This window comes from Harpegnathos saltator, unplaced genomic scaffold, assembly GCF_003227715.2.
Source record: "Harpegnathos saltator strain DR-91 unplaced genomic scaffold, Hsal_v8.6 scaffold15, whole genome shotgun sequence".
Taxonomy (NCBI): Eukaryota; Metazoa; Arthropoda; class Insecta; order Hymenoptera; family Formicidae; genus Harpegnathos; species Harpegnathos saltator.
In genome coordinates this window covers 277,995-303,851 of record NW_020229928.1, presented here as the reverse complement: position 1 = coordinate 303,851, position 25,857 = coordinate 277,995, and the positions used below count along the sequence as shown (strand labels likewise).

Here is a 25,857-nt window from a genome sequence, read left to right as displayed (position 1 = left end):
CCTTTAATAGCGTTCTCAAGATTACGTGAAAATCACTTTCAATTTTTTGAATAAAATCCCCATTTTTTCATTATATATTTTTGTAGCTGGCTCCAGCTACAAAAGCTTTCCAGAACATTAAATAAAGTACTTTTTTGTTAAATGCTTTTCGAATTATGAAGTTTACAGTATCACTGACATTAGCATTATCCAAGGTGTAGTACGTAGTGGTTGCACGATCGAATGTACATTTCTAAAGCGTGTATATGTGTGTGCGCGCGTATGTCTTAAATAAACTTTAATTATTTAGGTTCCTATTGAAACAAAATCAACTTTTCTTCTTGCGACTGCTATTGCTTTGTGCGCTGACATCGAAGAAAACTGTAATCAATGCGATCGCTTCGGCTCGCGTAATACTTATGTTTCTTTTCGGTCTTAAATACATCTGAATAGTCAAGCTTCACAATGTTTGAAAATTTGTGTAGCCATTTATATCATCGATGATAAGTCAGTGTGCACAATACCGATAGTTGCAAGAAAAAAATTTGATTTTATTTCGATAAGAGCCTAAATAATTAACATTTTTTAAATTTATTTAGAACAAACACACACGCGTATAGGGTTTTAAAAAACACGTATAGTCTTAAAAGAAAATGGTAGGACTTTAATGGCAGATAGCAGTCACGAAGAAGGAAAAAAATATAGGTCGACATAGGTAAACATGGGTCGAAAAATTAATACTGTCACAATTATGAACAATTATTTATTTTAATTAAAGCAAGTGACCTGCTTGCTTCTAGTGCTTATAAAGTTAATTAAGAAGATTTTCTACATGTCCTTTTATTTCTACATTCGCTTCCCATTTTCGTATCACAAAATTGCGAACTCATTTTGCTCCAACTCATTTTGTACTCAGCTTTCGACAAGATTTAATTTTTCAACTCATGTTTATTAGGATTTTTTAAGTATCATCTGCTCCTAAAGTCCTAAACCTTTTAAACACCTCGTGTGTACATATATGTGTGTGTGTGTGTTCAATATACGAAAATATCTCGAAAAAGAAAAGTTTTCAAAAAAATGTTTCAGATAAAAGTTTTGTAGCTTCGAGGGGGAAAGATAATTATCAATTTAATTATAGATGATGTCACTTTTATCATGAAATTTCACTATGGCGGCCATTTTTTAAATAAAAATCGATTTTTTTCTCAGAATAAAAGTTGTAGATGACAATAAAACAAGTACAATGGTTTTTTTTGTTCTTTGAGATTGAATAATTTTTCAGTAAGTTACAACATTCCAAAATTTATAATTTAAGTAAAAAGCTTCTATCCCTATACAGTGTGCGTATATGTTTGTGATGACAAACTATCCTCTACCTGTGTGTGTATATATGTGCGTGCGTGCGTGCGTGCGGGCGTGCGTGCGTGCGTGTGTGCGCGCGCGCGCGCGCGCGCGTGTGTGTGTGTGTGCGTGCGATTTTTATTTATAGGGTTATTTAAAAAATGTCGTGTACGAGCGCGAACCCACAACTCGAGAAGACATGATTTAAATAATTGAAACTGCTTGTACAAACATACTATGGGCTGTATTATTAGAAACTATTAGTCATTTTGAGCGAAGAATCGTATTATGTATTCAAGGAAATGAAAACGTATTTAAACATCTTTTGTTATGTAAGAAGACGGTTTGGAGTCACAAAACGCACACGCACACTGTATGAGGGTAAAAGCTTTTTACTTAAATTATAAATGTTTGAATGCTGTAACTCATCGGAAAATGTTAATTTCAAAATTTCAAAAAATAAAAAACCGTTATACTCATTTCATTGTCAGCTACAACTTTTATTTCGAGAAAAAATCGATTTCCATTTAAAAAAAAGGCCGCTATGGTAAAATCTCCAAAGTGGTGCCATCTATAATATCATCATTTTTCCCCCTCGAAGCCACAAAAATTTTGTCTGAAACATTCGATGCATCGTACTTCACGGATGCATATTGTGCATCTGCATGATATTCTCGACGGTCAGCTGAAATCGATGGCATTGTTGAAGGACAAGGACTTGCGATGACAACTTGAGTAGTTGAAGATAAACCATGTTTTATCCGTCGCAATTATGTATTCATACAGTGGCAAGGGCGTGAGTGTAAAAAAAGTCAGAAGGAAGAGAATCAAGCTTGAGGAAAACTTGAGATGAAGATGTAATACGAAGTACGGGTGGCCGATTGCGTGACGCTGCAATTTTTACGCGCTCGACGCATAACGATGCACCTCGTCGCATGTACGTCGTATAAATGATCGATCGAAAATAAAAAAAGGAAGAAATATCACAGATAAGAGGAAGAAATACTGATAAAATAAAAGTCCTTTTACTGAAACTGATCGGATCGTCGCGATACACACGTCATGAAAGTATGCTATGAACGCACATTTTCATATCTAAAAATATAGAATCGAATTTTGCCAGGATCGTAAGATCACACGATGATTCGGTTAGTCGAGTTAGTCTTATAACGAATGACGTCTAAATAACATAGTCACAGGCGTTGATATAAACTTGTTGATAAAGAAAGCGCACATAATCATTAAGTTACCGTTTCGAAAATGTGATTATAAATAATATCGTACGCGTCAAGCGGAAGCTCGAACATCGACGGACACGGACGGAACCCCGTGCGAAAAACAAAAGTTCAACTGCCTCCTGTGAGGATTGAACTCACGACCCCTGGTTTACGAGACCAGTGCTCTACCACTGAGCTAAAGAGGCGTCGATGTTGACTACCCTTCGACGAATCTATAACAGGGTATCTAAGGAAATTCGTTGATATTGTAACGTTAATAGAAAAAAGATTTTGTTGCTTTTACTGCTGCTATTGTTACAACATGCATATGTTTATCGATTGGTCGCACGAACGCGATTTAAAGAACGACGGTCTTCGTTCCGTCTCTTTGCTCGCCAAGTAATTGGACAGGGGTTGTGAGTTTTATCCGGCACGACGCATCACGACGACGAGGGCTTTTTATTACACAACTGGGCGCGTCGAATTTCAGTAGCATATACCGAACGACAAATCGAAATCACGCTGCTTAAAGGTCACATCGTGGCGCTCGCGCGAAGTGGATCAAGGATTAATAATTGAATCAAACGAATGTATGGAGCCAAACGATAAAATCATGTCTCATATGGACGATCGTGTATTCTGTGTATCCTCGATATGAGACATTCCTTATCGTTTGTGTGTAACACACATTCGCACGCGAGATATGTACATATCTAACTGAAATAACATAAGCGCTCTATGACACATCAGCGAACCATATTTTCACACCACCTTTTCAAATCGATATCATCCTTGTCGCGTGCGACAATTACAGGGTTGGGAAAGTTATTTTGTAAAAATATCTATCAGGTTAGTCAGAAAATTTTTTCGTATTTTAAATCATCATACTTTGCACATCTACACTCAAAGCAATCCACGAGAGAGAGAGGGGAAAGGATGATTGTTTTGAATTCATCTCGCCGTACAAACTATTACAGACGAAGAGCGCCTGTGAGCTATTGTGAGTTTACAAAAAAGTAGTAAATGGAACAAAGCGGCAAATTAAGTCAATTTTATTTAAAAGGCACACGAACGCGTCTCAGATCCATCATAATTTGTGTAAAACTTTTGGAAGATGTGATTAACGTTAAGTCATGCTAATTTTGAAAAATTTCGAAACGGTGATTTCAACCTGGGATGAGCCCAAGTCCGAATGGTTTTTGATTATCAACAAAGAGCGCTTGCAAAATAAAATCAAAGAAACCCCGAATATTACTGCTCGCGAGCTTGAGGCAGAATTCGAGGTAGCTCACGGAACTAACGTCGACAACCTCCATTAACTTGGCTTTATGTCAAAGTTTAACGAGTATTGCATGCATTGAACGAGAGGAACAAGCTTGACCGCATCTCCAAGTGCGTTATGCTGCTCAACCGACATCGCAATCTTTTCTTGATCAATGAAAAACAGATCTTTTATGATAATGTGGTACGAAAACAAAGTTAGTATAGGCCCTTAAGAAATTCAGTCTGGAGGACTCCAAAGCAGAACATTCACGGATAGAAAATTATATTAAGTGTGTGGTGGGATGTACGCAAAATTCTCTACTATGAGCTGCTATCGAGAAGCTAAGCGATCAATACGGACCTTTACTGTCAGCAGTTGGAAAGATTTCAGACAAAAAAAGAGTTCCGGCCTCAACTTATTAACTGTGAAGACCTTTTCTTCCACCAGGACAACGTTCGTCCCCACGTGAGTGCACCCACGTTGAGAAAAATCAGAGAGCTTAATTAGGAACTTCTCGAACACCCACTATACTTTTCTGACCTCACGCTATCCGATTATCGTCTTCTCAGGCCCCTGCAAAATTTTCTTCACCGAAAAAAATTCGATTCGGTAGATAAAGTCCAAAGAGAGTTGGATCTTTTCTTTAATTCCAGAACTAAGTCCTTTTCCACGAATGAAATTCTCAAGCTTGTAAATCGATAGGAGGAAATCATTAAACGAAGCGGAGGCGGAGACTATATTAATGATTAAAATAAAAGTGCTTTTCGTGAAAAATAATTTTTTTTCTTTTTGCACAAAATACGAAAAAACATTCTGAGCAAACCGATAGTTACAGTTACAGTTTTTTTTTTACTGAAAAGTAACTAAAGTTACAGTTACTAGTTATCAATTCTGAAAAATAACTCGTTCCAGTTGTAGTTACTCAAAAAGTAATGACTCGTTATTTTTCAGTTACTTTCTTGCAATGATTGTGCACTACTATTTTAAATATAAGAATTTTACATTTCAAGTTTTACTGATTTACTATATATTACGTATTTAATTATGCGCTATAGTATTTTGTATTCAATAAATAACAATCTCTCTCTCTCTCTTTTGCGAGATAAAATATTTTAATCGTATTTTCTTTCTAAATATTGATAAATTTATTATAAATATACAGGTTGCCCCAAAAGTAATGGACGACCCTAATAACTCTTTAGTATTAAAGTTTCAAGGAAAATGATCTGAATAAAAGTTGTAGGGATTTAAGTGAGCTACCTTATGATAACCTTGAATTTGACCTTGACCTCTATTTTCAAGGTCGTTTGAAGGTCAACTTGCGTTTTTTAAATGGGGAATCCTTATTTTTTTATTACATTGTTTTTTTCTACTAGTTAATTTGGATAACTTTTGTCTAAAATATTTTTCTATTTGTCTAACATTTTTTGAGATATTTGAGGGAAACTTGATAACTTTTTCAATATTTAACTTATGATATCTCGCTAATTATTTGTTGGAAGAAAAAGTAGTACTAGACTTTCTTGCTTTATTTAGTTTCAAGAACTTTTGTTAACTTACTGACGTTTGGAAATTTCAAAATTATCAAATTAACAAAAATCAGGGCGCTGTTGTAACAATATATTCTTGAGACTAAATAAAGTAAGAAAGTCTAGTACCACTTTTTCTTCCGATAAATAGTTAGCGAAATAACGTAAGTTAAATATTGAAAAAGTTATCAAGTTTTCCTCAAATATCTCAAAAAATATTAGACAAATAAAAAATGTTTCAGACAAAAATTGTTCAAATTAACTACTAGAAAAAAAACAGTGTAATAAAAAATAAGGGTTTCCATTTAAAAAACGCAAGTTGACCTTCAAATGACCTTGAAAATAGAGGTCAAGGTCAAAGTCAAGGTCATCATAAGGTAGCTCAGTTAAATCCCTACAACTTTTATTCAGATTATTTTCCTTGAAACTTCAATACTAAAGAGTTATTAGTGTAGTCCGTTACTTTTGAGACATGCTGGATATAAAGAAGCTTTATTGTATTACGTCTTATATAAAGGGTGTATGATGGCCTTAACAAAGATATAGAACGCGCACAAACATGCTCTTCAAACTATGCAGCTATAAAAGTAACTATTAAATTATGTATTATTTATAAAAAATGTAACTAAGTTAAGTTACAGTTACAGATAAAAAAAAGGGACGAAGTTAAGTTACAGTTGCCGAGAAAAAATAACTATAACTGTAACTATATACAAGTAACGAGTTATTTCCCAACCCTGGACATTTATTGACATCAACACACACACGCGCGCGCGCGTGCACATACACACAGTGCCTATGAAAAAGAAATACTTATTATTTTATTGCAAAACTCTTTAGACAGTGGGAGCGTTAAGTGTGTGTAGACGGTGCCTGAAAATTTCGGCAAAGAAAGAAATAGTACTTGAGATAATTATAGATTCTGGTAATAATTAGTATAGATCATTATTTTATCGTTCATATGAGAGAGAGAAAGAGAGAGAGAGAGAGAGAGAGAGAGAGAGAGAGAGAGAGAGAGAGAGAGAGAGAGAGAGAGAGAGAGAGAGAGAGAGAGAGAGAGACTGAAAGAAAGAATGAGAGATGGGATCCTCGCTTCGGAAAGAAACTTACTTGGTCTCGTCTATGAAAACGGCCTCGAGTACGCGTGCCGCATAGTGCAGATTTCGTTGGAGGAGTTCAGCGGATATTTCCCCATGTTGTAGTTGCCTTAATAAACACCTCAGTCTGCAAAAGAGTTATCCTCGAATGGCCTCTTGCTACGCCAATAATCTGCCTTCTAAACTGGATGTTCGAGTCCGATTGCTTTCCGATAATTGCGCGACAAGTCGGGATTACGTACTAATGCAATTCTGCTTAAACCTCCGAGGTTTAAAGGGTTATATATTCTGCCGTGACGTGCGAGAGCTTCGCACTGTGCGCGCCCGATAAAATATTCACTGCGAAGGTAAACGAAACGTCGCGCCCGTTACAAAGAGATCGTGTAATTAATATACAAACGACATGTAAATTGTAAACTGCGCACGAGGAATTTAATCGGGACTGTTTGATAATTACGGCTCGTTATTTGTCGTATGCGGATAATACTGCGAAACAAATATAATTTGCGGAGTGTAATCGCCACGGCGTGACGATATAACATCGTCTGACAAAGGACGTGTCTATATGATGTGACTGAAAAGTGGAAATCTCGCGCATAATTATTCAGGAACTGACGCCACACGCGTTGTTGGATCCTTTGTGAATAGGTGCAGGTAAGCGACCGAACACGAATTATGCCAGTTAGAGGATTACTTTCGCCCATGCTCAAAGTGTCGTATTCGCGAGGTTATTAACGTCTGTGATATAATACCTGAGGGCAGCCTTGTCGCATGCATCGGGGGTGTCAACGGCAGGAAGCGAGTCTGTCGTAAGATCGACATTATCGAGGATCTCTTCGAGATCGACGGATTGGCTCGATAAATAGCTCGCGTCGGGATTGTGCGACGATGGGGAACTTTCGAAACTCCCAGCAGCGATGCTTTTGCTTTTACCCGAGCTTCGGCGTACTATTGTCAAAGTGCCCTGTTCTGAAACACCAATATGCGTAATTGCCCCGATTAATACAACTGCGATGAGGCTGTGCGTCAAAGGTTGGAATCGTTAAACCTTCCTGTTAGTCCGAGTTAGAGAGCCCAACGCTTCGCATCACATGCATATTATTTTCTCTCATCTCGAGAAATAAGAGAGAAGTTACAATTTTCGGAAACTAAAGATTTACGCCCAAATAGCATAAGACGTCCTCAAGATAATTCTGAACATATTCAAGATAATTTTGAGAAATTTTTGAGATATTCAGTTGTGTTATTTTAATATTTAAATATTTAATTATTTAAATATTTTAAATGAATATAGGTATATGTTATGGGTATATCTGACCTCATTAATTATAATGCAACATTAGAAGAAATTTAAAAATGTTAAATACTATAATAAAAGATATAACTTGACACATTCAGAATTAGCAAATTGAATATACTATTAGGTAAATCGGAAAGTTCCGTCCATCTAGCGGCAAGTAGCTATAGCAAGAACTGTCGTTAATCTCTAATATTTAAACAAAGCTTAATGGTTTGTTTTGACATCTGTCAATAACATTCATAAAGGTATACGTTTGCATCAATAACATTGTTTTTTACTTCATCGAAAATGTTGAAATTTGAGCCAAATAAGCGTCATTTGCGCGAAGTGTTAATCTTTTGCTTCAATTGGAATAAAACTGCAGCTGAAGCTCATTGAATGCTTGTAGAAGTTTGGTGATAATGTTCCTTCCAATAAAACATGCAGATAATAGTTTCGACGTTTTAAAAGTGGTGATTTTGATGTGGAGGACAAAGAGCGTTTTGGACAACCAAGAGTATTCGAAGACGAAGAATTGCAGACATTGGTAGACGAAGACCCATGTTAAACGCAAAAGCAACTTGCAGAACTTGCAGAAGCAATAAATTGTGCTCAATCTGTCATTTCCAATCGTTTGAAAGCCTTAGGAAAGATTTACAAAGAAGGAAAATGGGTTCCATATGAACTAAAGCCAAGAGACATTGAAAGGCGAAAAACTGCCTGCGAAATTCTGCTTGCTAGACAACAAAGAAAGGGGTTTTTACATCGTATCATCACTGGGGATGAAAAATGGATTTATTTTGACAACCCCGAACATCGAAAAACTATTTGCGATCCCGGCCAACCCTCAACATCGACGCCAAAGCGGAATATCCACGGAAAGAAGGCAATGCTCTGTATTTGGTGGGATCAGAAGGGTGTGCTCTATTATGAGCTATTGAAAAGTGGTCAAACAGTCACAGGGGATCTTTACAGAGAACAAATGATCCGTTTGAGCCGAGCATTGCACGAAAAACGACTGGAATATGAAACGAGACAGCATAAAATGATTTTGCTTCATGACAATGCTCGGCCTCACGTCACAAAATCTGTCAAGGAAATGTTAGAAGCACTTCGCTGGAAAGTGTTACCCCATGCGGTTTATTCACCAGACTGTGTCCCTTCTGACTATCACTTGTTTCGATCGATGACACACGCACTTGCTGACGAATGCTCCAATTCTTATGAAGATGTCAAAAATGGGTCTCTGACTGGATAGCCTTCAAAGATGAATCATTCTTTCGCCGCGAAATTCGTTTGCTGACCGAAAGATGGAAAAAAGTCATCGCTAACGATGGACAATATTTTGATTGATGTACTTTTTCATTTTGTTTCTTAAATAAAGTTTTATTTAATAACATATGTTTTGCAAAAAACGGACGGAACTTTCCAATTGATTGAATTAATATGTTTTTTTCTTTTCCTTCAGACGCCTAAGAAACATCAATAACAACCCTCGCAACCGTCCGATAGGATATTCTCTGGATATCTTAAAAACTAGTATTCAGTTATCATTTTCTCTTCTATGAGACATCCAAAGCATAACCCTAAATATCCCTAAAATATAGATATTCATCCATAATGTCCACTCTGGATGTCCTTAGAATTTCCAAAGGATGCATTGTGCTATCTGGGCAGTTTCAACGGAGGATCCGCGATTAACTTATCGCGTACATACAGGGTCTGCCAAAAGTTCCGGAACGGCTAATTATTTATTAGATCATCAATAGATGATCAATTCTAGAAATTGATGATGAGATTGCACGGTCGGATTTACACCTCTTGTGTGTATGTATGTCACAGCAGAGATAAAGACCCCACGGTTCATCACTGCCGTAGTATTTGTGTATTAGTATGTAGCGACTGAGCGTCCGCGCTAGGTAGTGTTTTATCCCCACCACTCACGCGCAGAGCACTAGGGCCCATGCACGCTACGCACACAGAGCTGGCGCAGCTTCAGTAAATTTGCTGAAAAAGATTGGTGCGAAGTTAACTTTGTCTCAAAAAACAAAATCAGAAATGTCAACCTGTGGATATAATCTATCCTACACTAACATTTTATTTATTCTTCGTTTAATGTAATTGTTTTCACTTTTGACAATGCGTTTAACTGATAAGAAAAGAATTACTATTCTTATGATGCGAGGTTTCGGTGATAGAATTAGATCTTACCAAGAAGTAACCAATTTATTTAAAAATACATACATTAATCGTCCACCAATTTCAAAATCATCTGTTTATCGGATTGTTAATCGTTTTGAAAAAACTGGGTTAATTGAAGACGAACCAAGATCTGGAAGACCTAAAGACGTCATCAACGATGATAAAGCTCTAGAGATTTTGCTAAATACAATAGAAAATCCTCATACAAAATTGTCTCAACAAAGTGAAACTAACATAATATCGGTTCGTAGAATTCTACAAGAACAAAAGTACCACCCGTATAAAATGCATTTGGTACAGGAGCTGTCCGAAGACGATTTTGACAGAAGAATTGAATTCTGCGATACGATGATGACACGATTTGACGATAATAATCAATTCTATACTTGGATTTGTTTCTCCGATGAAGCTACCTTTGAATTAAATGGATCAGTTAATCGGCATAATTTGAAATACTGAACTGATGAAAATCTTCACTGGATGAGAGACTGTCACACGCAGTATCCCCAGAAGATTAATGTTTGGGCCGGGATATTCTCTAATCGTATCATAGGGTTATTTTTTCTAGACGGGAATTTGACAGCAGAAATTTACTTGAATTTGTTGCAAAACCGAGTGGTACCAGCTATCCGAAACATCGTTGGAGATGATTTTGAACATGTTTGGTTTCAACAAGATGGGGCTCCACCTCATTTTGGTTTAAATGTTCGTCATTTTCTACATGAAACTTTTGTTGGTCGATGGATTGATAGAAAAGGTACGATAGAATGGCCATCAAGATCTCCTGATCTAAATCCGTTAGACTTTTTCTATTGGGGACATTTAAAAAATATGGTCTATGAAACGAAACCTAGAAACATAGACGATCTAAAAGAAAGAATATTAAATGTTTCAGATTCCATTACACCAGAAGTTTTGAGAAATGTTTTAAATACATTTTATGTTCGCTTGGGACACTGTCAAGCAGCACAAGGCCGCATAAGTTTGAACATTTAACAGGATAATATGCACACATACTACCCTCGACAGACAAAGGCCACGTATACGCACGCTACACACACACAGCAGAAAGGGTTTGGAGTCAATAATACTACGGCAGTGACAAACCGTGGGATCTTTATTTCTGCTGTGACACACACACACACACACACACACACACAAGAGGTGTAAATCTGACCGTGTAACTTCCACGTGGTATACCTTGAGTAATGCTAATGCCGATGGTATTTTAACTTTCAAGTCCTATAACTGGAAACTGGTTCTTATGGAAAGAAGATTTATAACCAGTGTTTCGGAAACGTCTCAACGTCAGCTATAAGAATATGTAACAAAAAATAGGGGGTTCCATTTAAAATTTTTGTCGACCTTGATAATGTTTCTCAAGGTCATTCCAAGGTCAAATAATTATCAATATCTGATAGCTTTTTTTAAGCCCTACAACTTTTGTTTCAAACATTGTTTTAAACAATCATTATTTTTTTAAATAATTAGCCGTTCCGGAACTTTTGGCAGACCCTGTATGATATTTTTTCTAGTATGTAGTCTCCGCATTTTTTTCTTCTAAATTTTAATATTTTAAGCTCCCATGATGTGGAGAAATATTTTATTTGCCACGGGATTGATACCGTGCCTATCATAGATTTGTGTTTGACGTTTCGCTTTGTGAACATTCCAATTCACTTCTTCAGGAAGACGAATGACCGGAAAATCATTTTGACACTTTCTGATCATCCCTCCGTCTGGAGAAATTAACTGAAATATTCACAAAACATCACACTCACTGAATTTGATTTATGATAATTTTTAAAACGAAAAATCGATACGCATCAAGCTCTCTCTTGCGGGTTTTGTGGAGATTCTAGTTGCCACGTATGCGACTCTAGTTGATAAACTCCGGTACCGGCAAACACGTACGGTAAAGCTCAATAGTTGAAGCGTATCTCGGGAGGTAATACCTCGGAAACTTACTGGAGAGTTGGCCGTTCCGACCGGGTGAGGAGGGATTGCGCGGCCTGGAAGTCGCCGCGCCGCTGCTGCAGCCGGTAGCTTCGTTCGCGTTCGCCGTTGCACCGGCCGGGGCCACTCCGATATCGTCCCTTGTGACCCGTCTGTCGGGCGGAGATGCAACTGCAATTTCAGAAAGAAAAGAAAAGAGAAATTATAGAGTGAAAGATAGTACACAAGGCTCCGCTCCATCACTGTTAGCTGATCGACGTGTCGCGATCGCAACAGACGTCAAGCTTCGTCAATAATTGCATGTAGATGTACGCAGCTTTCTCTGTGCGCACGTTCAAGATATATGTAATCCATCATAAATTATAATCTCTCAACAGTTCGAAGTCGAAATTTTGTCGATGTGAAATTTAATCATGCGCCGTCGATTTCCAAGTTCTTATGTCGAATGATACGATAATATCAGCATAATGTCAGTTTTATTCGGTAGAAATTAAGAAGTACTTCGATAATTGTAAAACGAACGACGATCTTTTAAACCGCCCGGAACGGTTTTTCGAGTGAATGTCCTTTCCGGTGTAGTTTTTATATCGCGAGACAATTTTGCGTTTTATTTTCTGGCCACGTTGGTAAAGCACGAAGGTTCTAATCGATTTAAAGACAATCTTTTATGCCTTAAGCTTGAGGTTAAATCAGAGAGAGTGAGGAGGAAAATTTTACGCGAAACAGAAGTCTAGATAAGACGGTCTGTCTAGATTATAACGGGGAGGGGGAAGGGGGGGCACTTGTACGAGTCTTTCCTGTCGTGCATATGAGATACACAACGCGAGAAATATATCAAGTTGGCAACAAAGTCATATCGTTTTTCACGGATAAATGGTCTTAATTGTCATTAAACGCAACTAACCTATAATCTCCAAATCCTATAATCTTTATATCATTTAACAACTAACATTTCAAGTTTTCTTAAAAAAAAAAAGTATGTCCTTCTGTAAAAAATTGTGTTAAGAATAAAAAACCAAAATGAGCATTTTCGCTATATTTTATTTTTTTATTTCCAAAAAGAAAAGAACGTTGTGCAAGCCCGTCAAAAGTTATGTGCTATGTATGGCGAGGAAGGAACAGAACGCCAGTGTGAGCGTTGGTTTGCTTGTTTTCGTTCAAAAGATTTTTTTGTGAAAGATGCACCATGGTCAGGCCGGCCAATTGAGGTCGATGATGACAAAAAAGCATTGCTTAAATCCAATCGCCATTATTTGACACGGGAGATCGCTGAGAAGCTGAAGGTATTATATATGAGCATTGAAAACCATTTAAAACAACTTGGATACGTCAACAATCTCGACATTTGGGATCTATACGAGCTCGAAAAAATTCACTTCTCAAGATGTATCAATATCAGTGATTCTATCTTGAAAAGCGATCCGTTTTTGAAACGAATGTTAACTGACGATGAAAAATGGATTGTTTATGACAATGTAAAAAGATCGTGAAGCAAACATGATGAGCCCCTCAAAGCATTTTTAAAGCAGACATTCACCAAAGGAAGATTTTGTTATCTGTTTGGTAGGGTATTGTGTTTTTTGAACCGCTTAAACGTAATTAAACGATTGATTCGGAATTGTACTGTCGTCAATCAGACAAATTATACGAAGCAATCAAGCAGACGCGCCTGAAACTGAACTGGTGAATCATAAATATGTTGTCTTTCACCATGACAACGTTAGACCATATACAGGATGTAACATCAATATATAAGTCAGTATGAAGGGTTATTTGCCCCTATTCGGGAGATAACGCAGAGGTTGCTAAAAAGTCACTTGTTGATTCTGTTGATAATGATATTTGTAGTGCTCCCAGTTATGACAAATGCAACTAACTTTGCACCGTGATCGTTATGACAATTTATCGACCGTTTATCAACAGGAGTCGAGCCTCATTGAATTAGGAAAGATGTTTAAAGAAGTGAAACTGAGAAATAAATATTATGGTATTAAGTAGAATAAATAAGAGTAAAGTTAAAGAGATAAATAATCCAACATATTTTCTGGTTTTGCATAATTTCTTAATTGTTTTCTTACATTGGAAGTTCGGTAGAAATTGAAGATTAAAAGAACGATACAGAAATATTCAAAAGTCTTATATACTGTATTTCATCCATATTTCTACAAAAAATCACTTTTGCAAAAGTATAAACGCAATAAACTACGTTTTCAGTCAATTCATATATATTGCTGTTACACTCTGTACATCATTAGTCACTCGCCAGAAATTGTTGCAGCTTGGGATGTGTTCACATTCACCATATTCGGCTGACCTTGCACCATTAGATCATCATTTATTTCGTTCCTTGCAAAATTCTTTGAAGGAGAAGTAATTCGATTCTGATGAGGTTATCAAACGGTAATTGGATCAGTTTTTCGCTGATCAGGACCGGAGCTACCAAACAGATGGCAAAAGGTCATTAAATTAAACGGACAATATATTACAGGGTAAAGATTTTGTTTATGAAAATATCGTTTTTCATTTATATAGAAAAGAAACGACATGACTTTCTTGCCAGCCTGATACTTACACACGGAATTCTGTGTACTCGTATATATTCTTCATTAATTATTAATTAATTAAATATTTCATTTTCGTATATTCCGCTGTTTTAAACGTTGATAGTTTGATAGGCGCAGATAGGCTGAGATTTTTCGAGTTTCGGACGTTTACACGTGGCTTGAGCATTAAACTCCAACTCATTTCCACGAGGCGACATAATTATCAGGTACATTGTATATACCTCCTAGCTGTATGTATGTATCTAGCTACGCGCAATGCCGCAAACGTAATGTTCTCAAACGTGATCATAACACTAATTCATCAAGCATATTGCTATAAAGTGTAAGGCCGTGCCGCTGCAGCAAAACCGCGGTTTACTGGGCTATCGATCGGCAGCACCTGCCTATGACCTGCGAATTAGCCTCATAGCTGCGTCATCGATCGCGTGCGGATTGCGGACCGGTCCTATTATGTTAATCATAAGTTGAAGTGTTTCTAAGCAGGAGCATTCTGCGATGATGCACCTGAGATGTAGGGATTCAACGGAAGTCAGAAACAAACACGAACATCTCTGTAGTTACAATCGTCCAATATAATCGATATCGCTATCAATTATTTAATGGATTAATTGCTTGCTTCGGTAGCATCCACGATCGAGAGATCTAATAAAGGATATTTATGACACGCAATTCGTACTCCGAGTGTACTTCTTCGGCAATCAAAAAAGCGTAAAGTGCAGAGGAAGAGGGAGAGAGAGGGAGCGAGGGGAAGTTTGAACCTGCCGAAATCAAGTCGTTTTCAGTCTTCGCTATGAAATTAGAGATTACGTTGATGAAGCGTTGAAACCTACGAATCAAGGTAAAATAATGTAATTCGGCGATGTCGAATCGGAATTATTACAGAACACGATGCCGTTCCTATTTCAATCACGCGGCTCACAAGTACGAGTCTAGATCCAAACGCAATTATGCTAACGCAGCTTGCAGTTAATCAAACAGCATTGTTCGCAGACGTTATCAGTCCGCGTCGCGTCGTGCCCGTTTAAAACAAACCGCTACTCCGTGCACGTGCTGGTCGTTCAATATGAAAGTATCCAATTTCGCAAGTGTCGAATCCGACAAAATTTTATTTCGTTACTGCTCGTCGATTCCGTTCGTTGCTCGTTATTATTATTTTCGTCACTATGTTATGTTACTAGAATCATATTTCGCGAAAATATTTCGTCGGAATATCGATTCTCGAAGCGAAAACGATATCGGTAGCATTAATCGTTCCGATCGAATATCCGTTCCAGGAGAATTCTACCAGCTCTGTATTCGATGACACGTGGCGTCAAACGCGTCAAAGGGCATATTGGCCAAAAATGATCGCCCCACGCGAACAATATACGAGATTTAATCTGGTAAAATGTATATGTAGTGAAACGCAACAATGATATTGGATTGGAAGAAAAGTAATATCATATTTTCCCAACAGATGTGTGTACGTGTGACTTTAATGTGTTTTACTAGAAAGAAACTTCAATTTAGATGGCGTAAGTGCATGCTATTCTGATAAATTACATCTTTAAGTGTTATTTAGTATATATAAATTATATGTGCGTGTAGAAGCGTTTGAGATTGAAAGAAAAATATAAGCTAGTAAAAATACAAGTTGTATCTTCGTTGTTTGCCGTTTTACTTCCGTAAAGGGAAAAACGCGAATGCAAACGAAAAATAAATATGTGAAAGAAATATGTGAGAGAAAATATGTGCTGTGTATGGAGAAGATACTGTAACAAAAAATATATCAAAAAATATGTCAAAGATGGTTTACGAAATTTCGTGCTGCTGACACGACACTCGAAGATAAAAATCACTCTGATTGCATCTTATCGACTTCCATCTTCACGAAATAAAAATGTTTATGTCAATGAATATGACTTATTATGTATCAGTTTGTACGCAGGTTGATCAATACTGACATAATCTAACAAAAATATATCGCAACTTTCATGTAAATAATTCATAATGCCATCTATACGTGAACGATGGAAACGTTTGCACACTCCTAATATCTATACGTCAGATAAGAATATGACAAAAAGCCAATATTGATGCCATGTTGCCAGTTAGACTTCTGTCGCAACCGATTACTGCTCAAGTCTATCAATAGTGACTTACAATTGTGACAATTTAGTGTACTTCATATTTTATTGTGCCTAAGCAAGTTGCATAATAAAGTTTACTCATATTCAATCATACACAATCATACATCACATTTGCCCAGACGTACAATTTATCGCTCGTTCCCGATTAATGCTGCTACTTTCGTGTCCAACAACCGATATCATGATTTCGTCCCCGGAAAGAATGTCGGAAGCTACTAGGTGCACGATATAACTCCCAAGTTAATCGACGTGTCAGCAAGCGATGACGCATTCTTCTCTCATTTAATTCTGATATTAAAGGCTGATATTAAACGCCCACTCTCGAAGGTGCGTTTCACGTGATACTATAAATCGACCTAAAGGCCTAAAGGATATATCTTCTTCCTTTCCCTTTTTCTTATATGAGATCGATGCGCACGCGATTTCCAAAGTAATTTTATTACGACATAATTACATCGCGTACACGCGTGCACACACGCGCACGCAAACCGCGAGTCACGTGCACAATAATGTTAATGGATGGATTTTCATTGTAAAATCATATTGTAGTCATATCCGGTCGTATCCATCTCATTTTATCGCCGCCGTGTGTACGGGCGACTCGATATGCAAACATACACGTTTCCGAGCAATAGTTTTGCCACTCGCTATCACTTTCCAAAAACACCTTCAAATGCCGAGAGGCGAAATGTTGACGCGATGGCGCGAGATGAGAATTAGGAAATTATGCACCGTAAGCGGATAAACAAACAGACGCGAACAGAGAGTACGTAGGTGAATTATTACGTTTCGCTTGAATAATGCACGAAGCCCCGATGCAACAGCGAAATATATGCATTTAGCACGCCCAATGATATTCATATCCGTCTCCATATTAATTTTCACCTTTATTTTGCCATGTATGCTTTCTCACATAACCCAAAATCGTCACGGTAGTGCAAAATTTACACTTTCCAATGAATATTTCGATCCAGCATCTTCCTGGTAGTTCTTATTAGAAAACTCTTCTTAGTACCTTCAATATCTTCATCGTTTACATAAAGATTAGGAATTTCATCTTTAGATATTATGTCAGCATTTTCTTATCAAAAATTCGCTTTTGAAATCAACTTTTAATTATAATATAATCTCATTGACGTTATCAATTTAAAATTAAAAAATTTGATATTTTTCGAAAATCTAAATATACCATTACTTAGAGCATAAAATACCATTAAACTTTCATGTAATAATTTTTTCATACATCTCATAGTTTAGAACATATTTCCAAAAAACGAAAAAATCCGTTATTTTCGAGGGGTATTTTCAACTCCTACATGTCGAGATACGCAGATAAAAAAAAATATGACCTAATTATTTTTTGCTGTTCTACAACATATCCAAAGCCAATCCAAATCGGTGAGGGACAATTCCGACGGTTTACTTATCAGACTGAAATCGTTGCTTTTAAACCGTCTAAACCAAAATGCACACGTACTGTATTATTGTATATACAGGGTGTCCCATTTTAATCCGGCCGGCTGAATAAAATTCGAGGATGATATTTTCCAGAAAAAAATGTCAGACAAATGTTTCTCAGTTCTAAGGAGGACATTCGATGCCATCAACAATTTTGACCTCGGGTGAAGGGTTCAAGGTCATTCAAGGTCAACTTTTTTTCTTAAATGGGAACCCCTATTTTTCACATCAGCAATCGATTTTACGTAAAAAAAAATGAAACTTTTGTCTGAAGCATTTTTTTTTATAACGCAAACTAATTTCACTTATTCAGCCTCCAAAATTGAAATTTTCAAACTTTCTGAATTTTTTACTAGAGAATGGTGGGGTTTGAGGGGAAATTGCAGAAGACAAAGTTCTTGGAATGTAGCAAGGAATTCACTCGAATTTTCGCATAGTTGATCGTGCACTTTTTTCCGCCAATGTTCTACCTGTCAGGAGGTACCTCGAAAAAAGTACACGATCAACTATGCAAAAATTCGAGTGAATTCCTTGCAGCATTCCAAGAACTTTTTATCTTCCGCAATTTCCCCCCAAACCCCACCATTCTCGAGTAAAAAATTCAGAAAGTTTGGAAATTTCAATTTTGGAGGCTGAATAAGTGAAATTAGTTTGCGTTATAAAAAAATGCTTCAGACAAAAGTTTCATTTTTTTTTACGTAGAATCGATTGCCGATGTGAAAAATAGGGTTTCCCATTTAAGAAAAAAAAGTTGACCTTGAATGACCTTGAACCCTTCACCCGAAGCCAAAATTGTTGATGGCATCGAATGTCCTCCTTAGAACTGAGCAACATTTGTCTGACATTTTTTTCTGGAAAATATCATCCTCGAATTTTATTCAGCCGGCCGGATTAAAATGGGACACCCTGTATATTGTATCTTCACCGAGAAAGAAACAAATCGATTCGCATGCTCTTGCAGAATTTTTTCCTTGTTGGAATTCGTAAAGAATGCAATGTCGGATATGCACCTTAAGGTCATTCTATAATACTAAAATTCTATAATACGTGTCGTAAGTGGTAAGCCGTAAGAACTGACCAATTATAGCCGATTGTTTTTATAATAATCGACTGGGATTCGTCAATTCTTACGGTTTACAACTTACGACACGTATTGTAGAATGACCTTTATATGTTGCTATATTTAACTGTACTGAACTAAATAATTTTTGAAATTATGTTGAGCCTTCCGCCATATTAAATATAATTTTTAATAGCTATACGTTAACAAATAACCGTAAAAAAACAGGAAAATTTGATTATTTGAAACTTAATTTCTTGTATTAAAATTTTTTTATAAATTAACCCATGCTCTTACTTGACAGACTGTATAATGATAAATAAGAGATATTCACGCGTTTATATTTCTTTAAATATAAAAATTTACCAATAACGTTTTACTTAATAATACTCTACATCTTTAGAATATATGACAATTTTTATAATATCATATCACTTCGCATAACTAAATAAATAGATTTAAGTATGAATTTAACATACGCTCAATGATATCCATATTCGTTTCCATATATTAAATTATATCTTTATTTTACCGTGCTCGCTATCTTATATAAACCAAGATCACCGTAACAAAGCAAAAACCTACACACACCACGAAGTACTGAAGTTGACCAAGTAATACTATACTCCCGGCTTTTACACCGGCTGGCGGCCCGGCAGGAACCCGACAGGAACTAATTTAGGTATCGACGAAATACTGGAGCAGCCGCCATCGCCGCCGCTGTCGTTGTTACTGTCATCGCTGCGCGTGAAAGAAGGATCGTGTAGAATACGAGAGCGATATACTTTGTCTTAAGTAAACCATTAATTGATGTCATTATTCGCAGTCGCTTTACGCACCAAGCTTCTCGCTTGGCTATAACGCGCGGTAGGTGATTGCGAGATTCCATCGATTACGAGGTCTGTCGTCGCGCGAGTCATCCATCTATTTTGCGGTCGCTGCGCTTCAGAAATACATTAACCTAATGGACACTGTCGCACCCGTCATATTAGAGCCGAGTAATACCGTAATACGACAGAGCGCCTCTTGTAAATTTCAAGTCTCACAAAAAGCCCATCATCGACTGAGCCGATATGTTGAATTGAACGTGTGATACGCGGACTCGCGTGATACACGGATTTATCGCGAGTAGATTGGCGCGCGAGCAGCAACATGTGGTTTATTGCACCGTCATTACAAGAAAATTCACCAATTTAACATTTTAAACTTCTTCCCTCTCCACCGTTGGATTTCGCTCATTAAAACACCGACGTTATCGCCGTCGCCACGTTGAGGCTGCGTCCGACGAGAGAGCCGAGTCTTTGTGACGTGCCTGCGCGAACGCACTGCTTCGTGTCGCACGAGAGTGCATTCATTATTAAATTTCTACCACAGCGAGGAAAGTGGATTTCCGGAGACGCGAGCTCGGCGAAACTGCGTTAAGAATCTCCAAGGTTTAAAGGTAGCTCGATCTCTCCTTCGGACAGGGAAGCTGTCTTTTCGCGTTGAGCGGAAAAGTTAGGACGTGACAAGAGACAAATGTTCGGATACGATGATGATCTCTGAAGGACCGCGAATATATATGCTGCAATATACGGTAGGAGAATAAAAGAGTAAGAGAGAGAATTATCCGCCACATACGTTAAATAAAATATGCGAACCTGCATATGTGCACCTGCGGGAATGTTGAACAGCACGCGGACGCTGATGTGTTTTTACACGGTTTCTTTAAAAATTAAAAGTGATCTTTACTCACTTTTGATGAGGCGGTTTAAAGGGACTGGAGAGAGTCAGATTGCTGAAAAATTGTGTTTGTTTGTTGTTGATAATATTTTGTGATAAATTGAATAAATGTGCAAGAATGAAAATTTTAGGTATATTTATACAACATATGAAGAGTAGAAAAATTTTGTTTATTGACAAATACTCATATAAATATACGGTATATATAGTTGAAATATACTCTTCTTTTTTTTCAAATTATCGTTTTTGCAGTAATATCTCGGCTCTCGATGGTCCGATCAGAGCGAATTTAGTTAGAAATCTTGAGGAGATTTATCATTATCCGGTGAAACACTACAAAAAAAAATCGAACAAAATTAACAAAATGGCAGCTTATTATTAGGAAAAATCCAAATTTTTCAGTTCTTTTACAATAAAAAAATTAATATCTCGAAATAAAATATTTTGACGTAATTGTCCATGGTTCATCTGAGAGCCAGGTGAACAAATATTATTGCTTTAAAATTTCAAATCGATACGAAGCTCAGTTTCGGAGAAAACATTACAAAAAGTTGAACAATAAAATTTTGAGAAAAAACGCGTTTAAAATTTAAGTGGACGTATATTTATATGAGTATTTGTTAGTAAACAGATAATAAACAATCGGCGACAGTTGAAATTTTTTAAAGGTTATTCAAGGTTATATCCTTAATAACATATAAAAATCAAGCAGATCAAAGCTGCATTCTCTATTGTGAACTTTTACAAAAATAATAGATCTTGAAAAGTTTGATAATAGCTTTTCAATAAATAATGAGCGATGGTACAATTTTTTGGAAATTGTTCAGAAACATGACTTTGACAATGTAATACATTCAGAACAAGACAGTCAGAGTATGTATCTCTAAATATTCACCTAATTAATATCAATTCACAATTTAAAATTTCAATTAACCTAATGAGTGATTATCATCGCGCGCATAGTGCAAATCAATTTACTTCACGAGCGCAAGACATGTATTATATACGCGTAATGAAAATGCGTTGGTGATCCATAAAATGGTTCACTCGTCACATTTAATAACAGCCCAATAAGCGTAATATACATAATTATTTATGTAGCAAATGCAGCGTATAATAAAAGAGGGTGACATTTCTCTCGATGAGTGTCCATCAGAGTTACGTAATATTGAATTATTCAGCGCAATGACTCGTCACACTCGTCATTGCCAAAACTACGCGCGATTTAGGGCGCACAATTGCTCTACCCGCTACCAAATCTGATGATATTTCTGATTGTAATATCGAAAACAGAGATTGTGTAAACATCAAATATTTGGCGCAGAGGTTATTTTACTTTGATAAACGAGGAATATGTTACATTGCATGAAAAGATCAAGCATATAAAGTTCTCCGAGAGAGCTTATCTCGTTCCGATATAACTTTTTTGCGTGACGGGAAAGGTGAAAAGGGTCTTTTCGAACGTTCGATTTTTATATGTTGAAAGGAGGCGTATCCCAGGAACGTGTTGTAGGCTTAGAATCGTTACACTTTTTGCGATGGAGATTTTCTGCACAAATGCAACGCAAAATTTCGAAATTCTCGTAATCACACGAAAATCCATACGTGTAATAATTCGTTCCCGACAAAAAATTATTGCGACGTTGTTCCAAGTATCGGCTGTGCGAAGATCTAATTTCATCGAAACCATTGATAATAGGCAGATGTACCGCGTAATAATATCTCTTATCGGTCGCTGGATTCAGGAAGCTCTTAATTCACGTAGCGAGATAAAGGTAATAAAGCACGGATCTACCCGCGCTTCTATCTATCGTTCGTGAAAAATGCCCAAAGCGAACCTCATTTAAGGAGGAACAATTCATGCGATATCGATCACCATTAAATAAGTTAGCCCATGGTGTTCTGGTGTATTGATAGCGGGAGAAAATTCACATATCTATTACATTAAGTTACTTTTAAAATATAGTTATATTAAACTGCATTTAAAATGTCTCAAAATGTTAACTTAAAGTTACTTAAAGTTAACTTAAAGTGATGCGTTCGTGGTATAAGATCAAGCTACTTTCAATGACTTCTATTTAATTCGAGAACTTTCAGCTAATAAAAATCATATTAAATCATTCCATCAATGTAGATTGATATTAACATCTCAAAATAAGTGTAAAGTACCGTCGTTTGTGCGACAATCTCTTATCAACAAAGATATTTAGTCGTTGACCTCGTTGACTTCGAGACTCTTTAGAAATTAGAAACAGTTTTTTTTTAACTCACGAAGACGTTTCGCGAAACGTCAGTCGTCGTATGAAACGCAGTCAAAAATTTTAAATTTTCGAATTTTTCGATTGCGTGCTCCAATTCGATGCTCGAAGATGCTCATTTTACCGTCAGAAATTTGATTGAAGTAAACCTACTTTTTTGTATCATTCGCCAATTTTATTGAAACTCAATATACTTATAAAGTTGTAAAAAATAATAGACACGTATCTTTTTATATCGGTAATGCTGCAATGTTAAAGGTGATAATACCCTTTTTGAAAGGTAATTTTAGCATATTCGATTTTAAGGAAATATTTTCGAAATTCACCGAAACACACCGAAATACATTTTCGAAACACCGTGAGAGACAAAATACGTTTTAGATAAAAGTCTAATAATAATTAGCATTCTTGAAAATGGCATAATCAAATTTTGCAATAATTTGATATTTTGCAAAATATCTTTACCATTAATTTACGATTAATTTCACAAAATTAAAATTTTCTGTTAAAACAAATTTAAGAAAGTTTATGCCAAATTCGTCCATCATGCATAACAAATTTCTTAAAACAGTGCTAGGAGATAAGCCCAGCTCGGCCAGATTTCGGAGACGACGTCTGTTTTCTCCCTACTACCATTTCCTGCTTGACGGCTGAGTCGTCGATCACGTGCGACAGCTTTGTTTTCAGGAGCATTCGCATATGAAAAATACGCTGTATAAAATATGATCGTATTTTCCGCCAAACCGTCATTAGAATTTTGACAATAGATTTCCACACCACTCGTGAGGTACTATTATTAATGCGTTTTTTTTTTTAATAATTTCCCCAATAGGCTTATTCTACTAAAAATTGATAAAGATGAAACATATGGCTCTATTCTAATGACAGTTTGGCGGAAAGTACGATTGTATTTTATACAGCGTATTTTTCATATACAAACCCTCCTGAAAACAAAGCTGTCGCACGCGGCCGGCAGCTCGGCCGTCAAGCTGAGTAGGGGGAAAATAGGCGTCGTCTTCGAAATTTGACCGAACTGGGCTCTTATCCCTCAGCATTGTCTTAAAATATAAAAAAGTTCCTAAAATATGCAAAATTAGAAACAAAAGAAAATGTTTTAAAAGATAAAAATAGGCGGCAATTTCCTATATTTACTGTAATAATGAATATCAAGGATTGAAGTGTTATTCAATATACAATCCATGAGAACGCTATGTTAGTTCTCGCATCACCGCAAAACAGTATGCAGCACTTGCTTTATAGTGAGTAAATTTGTCTACTCTGTGTATAAGTACAGGCACGCGATAAGTCTGAAGAGCGTTCATATGCAAAGATATTAACAGAGGACGCGCCTCACAGCCCACGTAGCGGAGTAGTGGTAACGCACAGAGAATCAGTGGTGCCAGAAACTGATCTCAAAAGCAACAGTATATGGAGGGGATGTGCCACACACAAATGCGTACCATATACATGTACGCTATTATTTGACGTCGCACTCGTTATTTTGGGCAGTAACGCACACGTTGGCGCAAAATCAGCAAGTGATCCAAAGGTAGGTTTACTTATAAGAGACACGTGTTTTTATATACGTGCCCAATCTCATTTTTGAAGGTAAAACATCTCCTGAAAGGTAATTCGACATATTATATCGTCTTGAGGGAATATTTTCAAAACCGTGACATAAAAAAATGTTTCAGATAAAAGTTTAATTAATGGTAATTAACGTTTTAGAAGATGGCATAATCAGCTTCTGCAATAATTTGATATTTTGCAAAATACCACCACAGTGCATTATTTACGGCTGATTTCGGAAATGAACTTTGTTATATATGATGGATGAATTTGACACAAACTTTTATTGGCATAATTTAAGAGAAATCAAGATTAACACACAAGAACCTTTATTATTGTTTCTCCTGTTCTAACATACAACAACAACTCTCTTAAGATTACCACCACTACTGGAAAATCATAGAGCGAGCGTTACATAGATTGGAATATACATGACGATAAACGATCAGGTTAGCCAACTCGCAGTGGAAGTGCAGTGTGTATACAAGAAAATTAAAATTCGTTTACATGGACTAATAATAAAATACAATGAATAATCACAACGCAGACAAGCGGAATAAAATAAAGAATATATAAAATGTATACGCAAATATCCACAACTTTCTTAAATATTTGTTTTAGCAAAAATGTTTAATTTTGCAAAATTAATTGATGGTGGTGAAGGTATTTTGCAAAATATTAAATTATTGCAAAATTTGATTATATCTATACTATTTTCAAGAATGTTAGTTATTATTATACTTTTATTTGAAACTTTAATCTCTCGCGGTTTCGAAAATATTCCCTTAAAATCATATAAGCTAAATTATCTTTCAGAGAGAGTATTTCCACCCTTAACATTGCACCATTATCGATAAAAAATACGTATTTATTATACGTATTTATTATACGTATTTTAATATTCTACAAATGCATTGAGTTTCGGCGAGTGATACAAAATAAACAAAGTTTATTTATGAAGTCGCAATTGGCCTTGACTAAAATTATCCAAGACTGAAACTCGAAAACTCGACGAATTTCATTCGGCACCAATAATAAATGAAACTAAAATGAAATCGCATTGGCTTATAATGGAGTTAGGAGACTAGTAAAAATGGACCAAAATTCTCTTTCTTGTTAAACATATGGGAAAATCTAACAATAAGACATATGAGAATATTAATCTTCCATTTTCGAAGTTATTAAAAAAGTCCGACTATCAAGTCTTTGATTAGAATTCAAATATACATGTAG

The 25,857-nt window shown here is 36.4% G+C and overlaps 2 protein-coding genes and 1 non-coding gene across 12 annotated transcripts in view; 1 reads left to right on the top strand and 2 right to left on the bottom strand.

The window, feature by feature from the left end:
- LOC105180927 (calcium/calmodulin-dependent 3',5'-cyclic nucleotide phosphodiesterase 1) overlaps window positions 1-25,857 on the bottom strand; it is a 215,567-nt gene that overhangs the window by 14,444 nt on the left and 175,266 nt on the right. For 7 of the 9 annotated variants that reach the window (XM_025296615.1, XM_025296614.1, XM_025296616.1 and 4 more), the window contains 3 exons: window positions 11,877-12,035; window positions 7,180-7,405; window positions 6,441-6,554 (listed from right to left, as the gene is read on the bottom strand). In XM_025296615.1, coding sequence (XP_025152400.1) covers window positions 6,441-6,554; window positions 7,180-7,405; window positions 11,877-12,035 — 499 coding nt within the window. The remainder of the gene's footprint in view (window positions 1-6,440; window positions 6,555-7,179; window positions 7,406-11,876; window positions 12,036-25,857) is intronic. The other 2 variants (XM_025296611.1, XM_025296613.1) reach the window with 1 other exon arrangement.
- TRNAT-CGU (transfer RNA threonine (anticodon CGU)) lies at window positions 2,672-2,743 on the bottom strand. Its single transcript has one exon. It is a non-coding gene; the product is annotated as a tRNA-Thr (tRNA).
- The window catches only part of Hbg3 (alpha-glucosidase), a 36,177-nt gene continuing 30,864 nt past the window's right edge, over window positions 20,545-25,857 (top strand). Inside the window, exon 1 of one of the 2 annotated variants that reach the window (XM_025296619.1) lies at window positions 20,545-20,651. The gene's annotated coding sequence lies outside the window, so the exon portion shown is untranslated. Of the gene's footprint in view, window positions 20,652-24,528; window positions 24,605-25,857 lie in introns of those variants that run through there. The other variant, XM_011137274.3, reaches the window with a different exon arrangement.